This window comes from Rhamphochromis longiceps, linkage group LG1 (genome assembly GCF_057381845.1).
Source record: "Rhamphochromis longiceps isolate RC_006_pf linkage group LG1, R_longiceps_female_GT1.1, whole genome shotgun sequence".
Classification (NCBI taxonomy): domain Eukaryota; kingdom Metazoa; phylum Chordata; class Actinopteri; order Cichliformes; family Cichlidae; genus Rhamphochromis; species Rhamphochromis longiceps.
The window spans coordinates 18,758,172-18,770,773 of NC_140557.1; the positions used below are offsets into that span (position 1 = coordinate 18,758,172).

At 40.2% G+C, this 12,602-nt stretch overlaps 1 protein-coding gene across 4 annotated transcripts in view; it reads right to left on the reverse strand.

Moving 5' to 3' along the window:
• The window catches only part of furina (furin (paired basic amino acid cleaving enzyme) a), an 87,484-nt gene extending 77,313 nt beyond the window's left edge, over positions 1 to 10,171 (reverse strand). Inside the window, exons 1-2 of one of the 4 annotated variants that reach the window (XM_085401103.1) lie at positions 9,982 to 10,171; positions 2,245 to 2,562 (exon numbers count right to left, since the gene is read on the reverse strand). In XM_085401103.1, coding sequence (XP_085257229.1) covers positions 2,245 to 2,448 — 204 coding nt within the window. In that variant the 5' untranslated portion in view covers positions 2,449 to 2,562; positions 9,982 to 10,171. Of the gene's footprint in view, positions 1 to 2,244; positions 2,563 to 2,859; positions 2,985 to 5,743; positions 5,833 to 9,364; positions 9,545 to 9,981 lie in introns of those variants that run through there. The other 3 variants (XM_085401115.1, XM_085401109.1, XM_085401120.1) reach the window with 3 other exon arrangements.
• Positions 10,172 to 12,602: the final 2,431 nt, after the last annotated feature.

Consider the following 12,602-nt stretch of genomic DNA (forward strand, 5'->3'; position numbering starts at 1 on the left):
GTTCATGTTTCAGACTTCAGAGACCTCAAGGCTTTACTCAGCATCTTTCCAGCTAACTTTATTAAGCCTGCTTTGTTAGATAGACCCACGCTCTGCCTTTTTTCCTGTCTAGATGCTGCGTCAAGACTACCTCATCAATCTAGCTCTGGTCAGACAAAACGGTCCATTTTCCTTCCATAAAACATCATAAAATCTTTTAAGTTGCTGAGACAGGCCGAACCATGCAGAACCTCATCTCCAGGGTGCAGTTTTGTAACTACATGGGTGTAATTGCTTTGTCTGGGTTTCTTGTTATTCACAGGCAATACATAGTTAAAGGATTAAATGTGTAGGATTACTCACTAGTCTTCATGCTGTGATTCAGAGCGAGAATAACATTCCTAGTCACGACCAGTAATACCATATGGTGCAGTGCGGAATATTGTTCCCTGAAAACGAGGTGAGGCTACACGGACTGAAACATCTGCTTGTTCCTCAATCATTTTCTAAACCAGTCAAAATTAACATTTTTAAAAAATTGTATATTTATAAAAACAAAAGTAATACAAATGCACACTGGCATTTAAAAAGGAGACAAATGGGTCACTACCTACGAGCTTACAAATCACGTGAAACTTTATTAAAATTTACGCGACATTGCAAAAAAAAGTATTATTTACATGTATAATTTGAATTGATTTGAGTTAACAACTTAACAATTTCCCAGCCTAATTAAATATTGTTTAAATAATGTTTATTTTACAAATATATCCACTAGTTTTCACTTTCTTGGGGTGAAATAATAGATCCAACGTAACACAGCTCTGTCACATATACTTAAAGTTACTTGTTATGATTGTTTCATACAGAACAAAACAATTTTGAAGCTTGAAAAATCCATTTCCCCGAGACATGTTGGCCACATTTCCTTTCCGAGAAGAAATAAAAATAATAAAAACTTTATAGGGACTCATTACTATTCCATACAGACGTATAAAACAATTTAAAAGGAGGTTATTTATTTATTTAGATACTTTTCACAAGCTGCAGTATTACATCTGTGGTTTTATTTCATACATGGGTACTGGCTCTATGTTGACTTTAAAGCTTATTACCCTAGCGTGACACCTGTTGAGCCATTTTCCCCTCCTATTGGGTTAGCTGTTAATCACCGATACATGACAACAATTCAGCTTTTGAACAGTAGTCAAGACAAAGAAAACACTCCTTCATGCTGAAAGACTAAATTAACCTTCCCCCTCTTTTTCTTTTGCAAGGGGAGGGTGTGATGGAGTTAAAGGATAACTTTGTTAATTGGCTTCCATCGAGTCCAAACAGGAAGTCATTAAAAAGTGCCTGAAGATTACAGGAAATAATTATCTGTAAGTTGCTGGCCATATCTTCTGAGTTTGAAAACTATGAGCATTGTAAAATCTTCATTTTATATATCAGTACCAAGTTTAGGAATATGCACAAAAATCTGCTCATTATTCAGTGTTTTCACCTTTGTCTTGTTTACTTAGATTCTTTAATATCGTCATCAATAAAAACTATAGACGTTATGAGGCGTTTCCTGCTTTAGGGGAGGTTTGTATGTTTGTATACTGCAGTTTTAGCCTACAGTCCCAACTAGCTCACTACCTAGCTCTAAGAAAACTAAAACCAGTTTTTTAAGACTATTTAAAAATCAGATTTCTTGGAAGAAATTCATGCTTCTTGTAGAACCCATCTCATAACAATGATCATGTAAAAAAACGCACTGGCAGGACAGGTAATACATAATGCTTCCATCACACCATAACAATACAGTCACACAATGGGCCAAAGAACAGAAAACCGGTTTTAACTGGAAACATCAACAATGTGAAGAAATCAGAGTGCTTGTCTTCCGATGACAAAGTTTGCTCTCAGACTGCTGAGCCAACAGCAAGCCAGAAAACAATGGCTTTAAAAATAATCACTAAAATCATCAAGAAACTCTCAGAAATGATTTCATAAATGTTTAGAGAATATAATAACAGAATTTACCAAATCAGAAATTAGACATAACAAGGGCACACTGTGCTCATAGCTGCAAGCCCACCTTCTCTCTCCAGGAATTAGATAAGCCCTATATTTAGATAATCAAATTGAGGTTTGTTTAAATTTCATATGAACTGTTTATAACCCCTAATCAAGAGTACTTCAGGTTTTTGACACTCCGATATGAAAACAATGCAACAGCAAATGCAGGAAAAGAAAAAGAAAATGCAGCTTATTACTTACGTGTCCATAGTTGATGAATCCATGTTTGCTAGCAATTTGATCAGCCTCCTCCTGACCTCCAGGTACGTGGACAGCCCATGTGTTGGTGTAGACCTTCTGACCCTGTACCGGTCCACAAACCAGCAACACCAACAGAGGCACAAGCAGCAACTCCAGCAGCCTGAACCTGCGGCCTACGGAGGGAGATGGATGGCCAGTAGCCATGGGTTCCCCTAGTGCAGCACAGTCACTGAGCACAGCGCCTCTCCAACAGGCCGGGGCTGCTCACAGTACATGCAGGTGCACGGAGCGTCAGAGAAAAGGAAAGTCACAAATCACCTGAAAAGAAAAGGCAAAAAATAACAAAAGGTACAGTATTAAAACAAGATACCGTAAGGTTTTAAACTAACAAAAGATTTAAAGATTTAAAATCAAATTTCCACAGAACACAAGAACAAACACACGCAAGGGAAAGAGGGGAAAGTAAACAGTTTAATTTTAACCTTATCGCCTTCCTTTATTTGGTGGATTAAGGAACATAAAGGGGAACAAGAAAGAGATAGGCTTGGTGTGGAAGTTTACAGATTTTAAATTACACTGTAAAGTGACTGCAGAGGTGTTGCAAAGAAAACTGACCACATTAAATATGTTAATCTGTTTTGTTCATCCACCCCAACAGGAGTTCTGACCACGCACGTTGCAGCCCAGCTAAACACAGCCATTTGATAATCCCACAGGAAGAGCCGGACGCCCAGCCCCAAAATGATGTTGCGGTCAGACACGCAGCGGCAAATTGTGGTGTTCACGCTCTCCTGGGAGGATACAGTAGATGCAGTTTACAAAAAAAAAAAAAAAATGCTGAGGTATACCGAGTTGGCAGCAGAGGTGGAGAAATGTGGTTGGAAAGCTAGACTACGCCCCAGATGCTGGGGGAATCACAGCAGAGGCAGTTTTGGTATGAGGTGCAGGATCAGCTTGAGGGACGAGTTTGAATGCCTGAAGGTAGCAGCAGCAGCCACCGAATGGCTGAGGCCAAGGACAGAACATCAAGTGTTAGAGGAGAAAGAAAAAAAGTTTCCGATTTGAGTGATGCCATTTCTTTGTAAAATGCTAACTGATGTGTTATCAGCCACTCATTGGAAAACATCTAACACAATCTTATGAATGAGACAAAGCAATTTATCTTATCAAGCCACAGCAGCCAGTGCGAGCCGAGAGATCTCAGCTTGCGGTGATTGTTTGCTGATACAATTTTGCGTCTGAGCTGTTGTTTAGAGTCAAGGTCAGCTGTGGCTGTTGAGACCATTATCCAAAGTGCTAACTCTGTTGTAATCTTAAGCTCACTATGCTGCACTAAAAGTGCTTCCATTCGGCCTTTTCATCGCATCTGTTCTACTGTGGGATGGAGCTTTCCATCCTTTCACGGGTGTTACAGCCTCTGTGTTAGCCATTCGACAAATTAAAAGACTTGAAATTATCTCGCACTCCGAATGAACAAACAAGCGCTTCGAGATTTCCCTGAGCAGTTTGTTGTGAGGCACGCATGATGTGTTAAGAGGTGGAAGGAAAATTTAGCTGTGAACTTAGGAGTCACTTTTAGTGCATAGTGTTACCAAAGACAGATTAATATCCCACCAATCCATTCATCACAACAACAGCACACAAAACAAACATCTTTACTATATGAATATTACATATATTTACATTATCTTTGAGGTGCAGTAGGAAGCAATCTAAGTAGGAATGTTTCATCCCTGTCCTGTACCCTGTCCTTTTTCCTCCAATTCTTCCCAGGAAGACACTGCAGCATTCCCAAGCCAGGCAAGAGACAACATAATTTCTCCATCAAGTTCTGGGTCTGCCCTGGAGGTCTTGTTTCAGCTGGATATGTCAAAAATATCTCACTTGGGAGACATCCAAGGCACATGTTCAAATCAGCTCAAGTGGCCCGACACTGGTTGTCAACTTCTCTTAGAATTCCAGGATTTTACACCAGAAAACCCCATTAATCAACAGATACGTGACCAAACTTTGTGTATCACTTAGAACTTGATACATGAGCCATCAAAAACAGCCTGATACTTCCGTCCATGCCTTAAGATAAGGGAAGACATCAGGATCCAGATTAGTTTGTTACATTTTCTTCATTAGAACATCAAGACAATGTCATCTGGGTTTCTGATTTAACTCCTTCCAAAATTCCTGGAACAATGACCTGCATCCACACCACGGTTTAATCACTTGTAATTCGGGAAACCTTTTAGTAACACTGTGAGTAAGCCTGAGAAAACTAACCAACAAACAAAATCAAATCGATTATGACCTCCTTGGTGGAAGTAAATAAACACTTTGAATGAGTATCTACTGATTATTTTGTTGTTATCAAAAGCTGATACTCTGCTGAACACTCAACACAGTTCAAGGCTGCTTCCCAGGAACCTCTGCACTGTCAAATGTCAAAACACCTCTAACACCTTTGTCCTAAATGTGCAACTTTCAGTGTGATTTTTTTTGTTAGGTTTATATCAACCATGATGTAAAAAAAATGAAATAAAAATATGTGGTAGATCTCCATCACTTCAGTATTAAAGTTTCTAGAACAATGGTGGCTGTACCATTTCTCCACTGGTGGAGCTTATTGCTCAGAAACACAGAGGAAGTCTCCTGGCATAACCTCCTCTTCTGCATACGTGTCAAAACATCTTTATCTTTTGTTGCCAGAAGCTATACACTGTAACAAAATGTCTTTGGTAACTTTATTGCCTAACACAATACCAGATTAACACAGAGTATGCCAACTCACTTGAATTAACAACATCTACCTTTTAAAAGCTCCTTGTTATCTGGAATAAATAATGCACATGTAGAACTGACAGGCTGCATGAGGTGAGGACTTAAAAGTGTACATCAGACATCAGAGTCCAGACATTTACTCAGCCCTTTACTAGGTCTGACTTTGTTCAGTGTGTTGTGAAGCTACAGGTCACATCATTAGCAAAAAGCAAGCAAACAGGTCAGCCCGGCTCTGGCTGACATGTCAAGCTGCTAATCTATGTCAGGACGTTTCAAGAGTAGATTTTCATTGCATAAATCCCTTCACATCAGAAACAACTATAAATAAAAAGGGACATGTATAAGAAAGCGAGCAGAACAAATCAGGTGTCAGAAATACATCTCAAAAACACCCAAATCCCTCCATCGCCTGTTAATTCCCTCTCTCTGTTCAGATAAGCCTGTTTTACAAACACAGAAATATCTAGCTAAATTAAAAAATTAATCCAAACGCGCCATATTAATTACACGTTTACCTTTTCATTGCCCACTCAATTTGTACTGAAATAGACACACAAGAGTTTGCTCCTGTGTGGATTTTACATCCTTCTGAAAAGCTCAAAGGTTATAAGCTACTTAAACAAATATTTGCATAAGTATTAAAATTAGGTTAAAATGATCTGATTTTTCTAATTAAAAGGAGTCAAGCACTCAAAGTATTACAGACTAATATGACAGCATAACTCACTTAACTTTGTCTTCTTTCCTGTAATGCAGTAAGTATCAGCGAGTGGCCGATCCCTGTGCTCTGTTTGGTTTGACACGCACCTTCTTTAAAGCACTTTTGCCTGTGACCTCACCTCAGTGCTCAACCACTCAGTTTCTCCAACGTCAGCTTGGAAAACCCACATACCGTGGCCCAACAACCACTCAACTACTTTACAGTCTGCGAGAGACAAAGACGAAGCCGACCACTGGGCTGCGAGGTCTTTAGCGTTACCACGGTAAATGATACCATATGTCAGACTGCGATAACACAGGTTATTACAGAAAAAACCTGCACCATATTATAATTAGCCAAGTATCATTAAACTCAAAGGATAATACCGCCCTCATTACCGATCTCATCAGGACAATTTAGAAAGGAAAACAGTTTACACCTCATCGGTTTATTGTTTACATTTTAATGAGATAAAAATGAACTCAAATGCATTTAGCCCATATGACCCTTTGAGAAATTCAAATATCTGGCAATTAGGATTCTCTCTCACATTGTGACATACACAAAAATCAATATTTCTCCGTTGGCGACTCAAAGAGCCTCCAGAGGGTTCTGAAGATAATAATCTGTGTGTGTAGCAGAGTGATGAAATGACAATAACGATACTGATAAGTTGAATCATGAAAATGCTACGAACAACATAATAAAAATTTAATTAGCGCTCTCTGCTAAATATTGCAAGAGATTAGCGGAGAAGTGAAGTGCTCAAGCCAAAAATATTCTCCAGTGTGAAACGGAGAACCCCAGTGCACCACAGCAAGCGTTCGCATCCAGGATACTACAAACCGTCAACTTCTACTTCTTTAAACTGTCTACAAGCACAAATCAGCAGTTCTTGGACGTCTACGGTAAACCACAGTTTCTAAATGTGTAGATAGAATCCTCAGGGACAATCTGGTAATTCCAATCAATTGACATGTTGTGATGCCACACGTTTACATTGCCTAGTATGCCCAACAACAACCCCAGACATTTTTTCTTTCATACATAAGCAAGAGCACTGCTCTAGCCAAAAGTGCAAATAAACTTGTTTAACCGCTTGTGGCAAAAAACACACCAGTGAGTACAACCAGGATATAAAGGCATGCATAGAGGAGATACGAGCACCTGGTGGCGTGCAACCCAGTCACAAACAAATGACTGAGCCAAACACTCGCCTGGATGGAAATGACTGCTAAAAATAAAAGCGTTACTTAATTTCCAGGTAAAACATTACGTAGCCTACTTTCATGCTTTCATTTGACTTTTAATGTGTCACTGTTGTTGTACTATAATGCTCCTACTGCTGGTGGCACCCTGTGACAACAGATGCACATTTCGAATTAGGCAGTCTGTCATCGGAAACTACCCTTCATTTTGTTCCCACTAATAAATGCTGTTGCCTGCAAGCTGCAACCACCAATAACACTTTCACTGTTTTTCATACATCTTTATAAATACCGTTATTGAAAATTTTATTTAAATATCATGTTAGAATTTTGAGGCTATATCACCCACCCCTAGTATCATTAGCAGTATTTAGCAATTTCAAAATCTGACGTTCCAGTATGTCAGACAACATTTTTCCCTCCTTTCAGAAACACAAAGAAACAGATTTTCTTAACATTTGATATGCATTTAATTGTTTACAGCTCTGCTAAGATCAGTTGGTTGTTGCGTTCCAAACCCATGTTGCCAACAGGAAGTTGCAGAGTACCCTCTGGTTTAAAAAAATAAAATACTATCACAATATGCATTCTCAACATCTCGAACATGGTTGAAAGTTTCTCACGCGTTTACTTTTTAAAAACATTTTGATTAATCAGCTGTTCTAAATGGTGATGAGCAAAAACCAATCAGCTTTACCATGATCGTTTTTCTAAAATGCATTTATCAATAACCTCTTAATAGGTTATCCCACCCCTGTTAGAGACAGAGGTAGGATTATTCCCCTCTCCCTAAGAGTAACCTTTTAAAAGAAGCCCACTGAACCAGCAGAATATTCGTGTTTCTATCCTTCCATGTGCTGAGGAAAGCCTCTGGATGACACAGGTTTCACTGCTGAATAAAGCAGGAAAACAGAATTCATGGCATTTTGAGAAGTGTAACTGCAGTGTTAACTTCTTCCTGTCACAGATTTTCACTAAAGAACTCAAGATGAAGCCTGCTTTTGAAATAGATACCTGTATTATTGAAGAGAACAAAAAGATAAAGGAGAAGAGCTTTGGGACCACTACTGGTTCACATGTGCTTTTAAAAAAAAAAAAAAAAAAAAAAAAACACCCCACCGCTGTGCATCTTTATAGAACAAGCCCTGTGTTAAACCCAAATCTGGCACAGCTGCAAGTATAAAACCCTTTCATTCAACATGCCAGGAGTACAATGAAAAACATCCAAGCTGAACCTCTCCTGTTATTGTTTATGCTCTTGAATGCAGGTTTCTAATAGCAGGGGTGGCTTTTTATTCATCCCCAGGGTGCATGTTCTCACCATTTTCCCATTTTTTGCGTATCCCACCTTCTTAGACACACAACTATAACCAAACACATCATCAGTGCAGTGTTCCCAGTTCTAAAAACAAAACAAAACCTTCATTGTCCACAGAATATCATGTGCTTTGCTATCATTTTTTAGGAGTGAGCTATAATTTTTATTATTAAACCTATTTGGGGGTTACTGGAAGACTGATTATCACTCTGCCCTATTAGTGCTTGCAAGCAACACACAAAAAAAAAAAAAAAAAAACTTGCTCATCTGCACCCCCCAACATGCGTTTTGTTCCAGTGTTGTCATCTAACTACTTCTCCAGACTTCCTGCTGCAATTTCAGCATTAATGTATCATATAAACACCTCTGTAATATTTTTTTTCTGACCCCGAGAGCTCTTTCTACATTTTAATTTTTCTTAAAAGAGCCAAGTGCACAGATGAATTCCGTTAAAAATCTGACATAAGGAAAAGCTTGCTCAGATCTATAAAGCATCAAATGCTTGCATTCAAAACAACATGCATTGTGTTTTTGTAATGTGGTACATGTCACTGCATGCAAGGAGCTTTACAGCTTGTTTTTATGTTTATCCATAACGATGAGCAGCTCTATATTGCCACAGCAGAGAGGTAAAATTATCAGTAGGTGTAACAATAATGGGGAAAACACAGAGGCACAACAAAAGCAGGTCAGCTCCCACGATCAGTGCAGCATATAGTGTGACACTTAATATTCAATGTTCAGTCACATTTCATAAACCCCAAACGAGATTTTCAGGGAAAGCTAATCCAGATTATGTCTTAAACTGTACAAGACTTGCATGTAAAGCAGGCCAGACAGCGAGGTAAATACAACAGCATTTAAACTACTCACATTTGCCAAAATAACAGCAATAGCTGATCAAGACATTACTCAAAGCAAACTGTATGTCTCAGTCTCCATATGCATTGGATATACAAGAGTTCCTATAAACTGCATGTGGCAACAACAAGTACTTAGCCTTCAGAAGACGGTAGCAGAGATTAACTGCAGTACAGATCAAGAAGGAGGAAAAAACTTCTTTCTCGGGCCTTAAATGCCAAGAAAAAAAGGGGGGGGGGGGAGAAACGCTTTGATGTTTACCAGCTAAAGTTGAGAGGTTTTCGTGTGTCAGCTGACGGCGGAGTTTGCGGTCGCTTAAACTCAACTCACAGGTTAAGTCCGTGACAACAACACGCTGTCATAATTTGGCTCGGAGCAAGAGGTTTGAGCTGATCCGATGAGGACTCCTGCGCTTGACAAATATGTCTGAAACTGTAACCGCGCCGCGATTAACGCAAACTTGACGCCGCGGTAGGCTGGGCTGTTCCGTCTCACAGGTGCCTCCCCTTTTCCCCCCCCCTCTCTCATCCGCCCCTGCCGAGCATTTCCTCACATTTTACTCCTCACAGCACGGATCACGAACGCCACGATTTTTTTTTCTCCTCCACTCCGCAGGAACAACCACAGAAACCGGACGCGGCGCAGTCGACGTCAGCTCGGCATGTGTGTGTATGTATAGGCGAGAGGTCTCCCCCCTTTTCAAGCAGACACCCACAAACTGACAGGATAACAAAAAGAAAACATCAACACGTCGTCCGGTTCTGCCCTGTGTCACGGACCCGGTGGTCCTGACACCGAGGGCTCGGTAAACTTGGCAGCCCAAACAAGTAACGACACAAGCTAAAGCAGACAGGAAACTTACCGACGGCTCAACTTACCAGCTGCCGTTTACATCCTGCTCCACACGGCTTATTGGTGCCTCACACCGCGGTGTTAGAACCGACGACGACGCGACGAAACCGCAAAAAAACTGATAACAGCGAACTGCTGGTTATAAATAGTCATGATAACCCTCCGGTGTGTGGCTGAGTGGTCCGTACAAGCCCCAGGAAATACGTCACGGCCGTGAATGTAGCGGAGACGTTAGAGGAAAACTACCGAGCTGCGGCGCTGCTACAGCCCCACCTGCCGGCCACAGGCGGCGTCGCACCCTCATGCCGACACAGAGGCTGTGTCCGGCAGTTGCCAAACACGCTATTGATTCCTAGAGGGGTCATTTATTATAGTGAAAAACACGCAGTGGAGGCCAATCTGTTACGTGTGCGTGACTGTATGCCAATAAAGCTTACTGTAGTTGAGAAAACTGCTGTTGGGCCTATTAATTTACCAGCTTCCTTAACCTTTAAATGGTTGGTAAAAAAAAACAAAACATATTTTATGTCACGGTGCAGATTATGACCTTTTGGCATATGTGGAAAACAACCTATATGTTATCTGAAACAGGTTCACTGCGTTTTAAAAAGCACATTTGCAGCATCTGGTCCAAGCCTGATGGCTATAATTTCCTTTGTTACAGTTTTCTCCACACAAACTCTAATAGTTTGTTTGTTTGTTTGTTTGTTTGTTTGTTTGTTTGTTTGTTTGTTTGTTTTATCTCATGATGCTTCCACTCCCAGAGCCTGGTCCTGTCCAAGGTCTTTTCCTTTTGAAAGGGAGTTTTTCCTTGCCACTTTCACAGGGGCTATCTCATACGGAGTTGTTGGATTATTGGGTTTTTCTCCTGATTACCTTCCAGTGTAAAGGACTTTGATTCTGTTTAAATTCTTCACAATCAATCCCTTTGATGTATACCAGTATAGTAAATTTACATTTACACAGAATCTCAAAGCACACCTGGGTTTGCCTCAAAGCATGCAGGTGACTGGCTTAGACCAAGGAGGACCCCTATCGCCTCACCGTAGGAGGATCTCCGTGTACCCCAGCTTTCCCCACAGTGCAAAGACATGCATGTTGGGTTAACTGGTGATTCTAAATTGGCTGTAGGTGTGAATGTGAGTGTGTTGTCTGTCTCTGTGGGTCAGCCTTGGGACAGACTGGCGACTTGGCTAGGGAGTACCCCGCCTCTCTTTCCATGATAGCTGGGGTAGGCTCCAACCTAACCCTGAACCAGATAAGTGGAAGTAAATGAATGGATGGAAAACTCATATGTTAATAATACTGACTAGTCCCTGCTTTTCTGTGTCAGATTTAACCCAACTCTAATTAGATGCATGCACCATGTGGGCTGCCCCTGAAGCCAGTGCCTGGTTCCCTTCCATATGGGGACAAACTCAGCACCAGGGTTGCATGTCATTAATTCATCTCTCTCACTACATTTTCTGTCAACTGTCTAATGGAGCATTTTAATAAATTAACACACTACCTCAAAAATAATGGAAAAAAATTAACATAATATCAAGAAAAATTATTAACTATTTTTCAGATTATATAGGACCCAGTTTATTAAACAACCTCCAGCATAAAGCAGGATTTTAAACCTACTCCAGGTCCCGATGGGCAGGCCCATTTCTTAAATCAGAAACCAAATGATAAGCAGTGAACTTGGGGCTCTAGGTTCAGTTTCTCACTTGCCTCTTTCTATCAGCATCCTTCAATAATTTAGTGAGGCCACCTGCAACAGTCTATGGAGCAAACACTTCAAATGCTATTGCATTCATCAAATGTTAAACTGTTGCATAGTTTAAACTATTCAACGGTGCCTCCGCTCAAACCTGTTTCCTTGACTACCCATTTTCCATGAGTGCTTATTCAGCTCACTGGGGGCCTGTCACAGCTGACTCAGGGCAAAAAGAGGGGTAAAACCCAGAGAGATCATCATGTCATCACAGGCAACACAGACACTCACACTTCACATTCACACCCACTCCTAAAAGTTAACACACTGAAGTGAATATTCAGACAATTTGCAGTTTTAGACTTTAAAGTCTCAAATCATGACAGCTAAAAGGTTGTAGCAATGGCTAACTGAGGCTACATCTTTTAATTACTGACTTACTGAAAGTGATCAGTTCAGTAATACAATAAAAAAACAGAAATGTTCATTTTTATCCCTTATCTCTTTTTAACTTATTTATTTTTATTGATAAGTTAAAACAATAACATATTCTGCAGATTTTAGAGTATTTGTTTGTTTGTTTGTTTTTTGTTGTTTGTTTAGAGAAATGAAAGAAATTGAGTTTGTCTTGCAAAGCTTATACAAGATTCATAAATGACGTGATTGCATTTTTGTCCAGAGACGGTAAGCTGGGCACACTCAAAGGCCATATCCTGCGGTATTGAAGGATTCTTCCATCAAATATGCAGCATTTCATAAAATGAAATGAAATCCTGCTGTAGGGGGGTAAAAATCTTTTAAGCGCACTGAAAGCTCTATTTTCACTGACACAGTGCCCGTGTTATAGTGTGCAGTTGTGCCTTGCTACCTTTTGAGAAGCAGCCAGCATTCTGACAGGATTGAGAATCTATTATTATGCAGCTATAGTCGGGGTAATTGATAGGG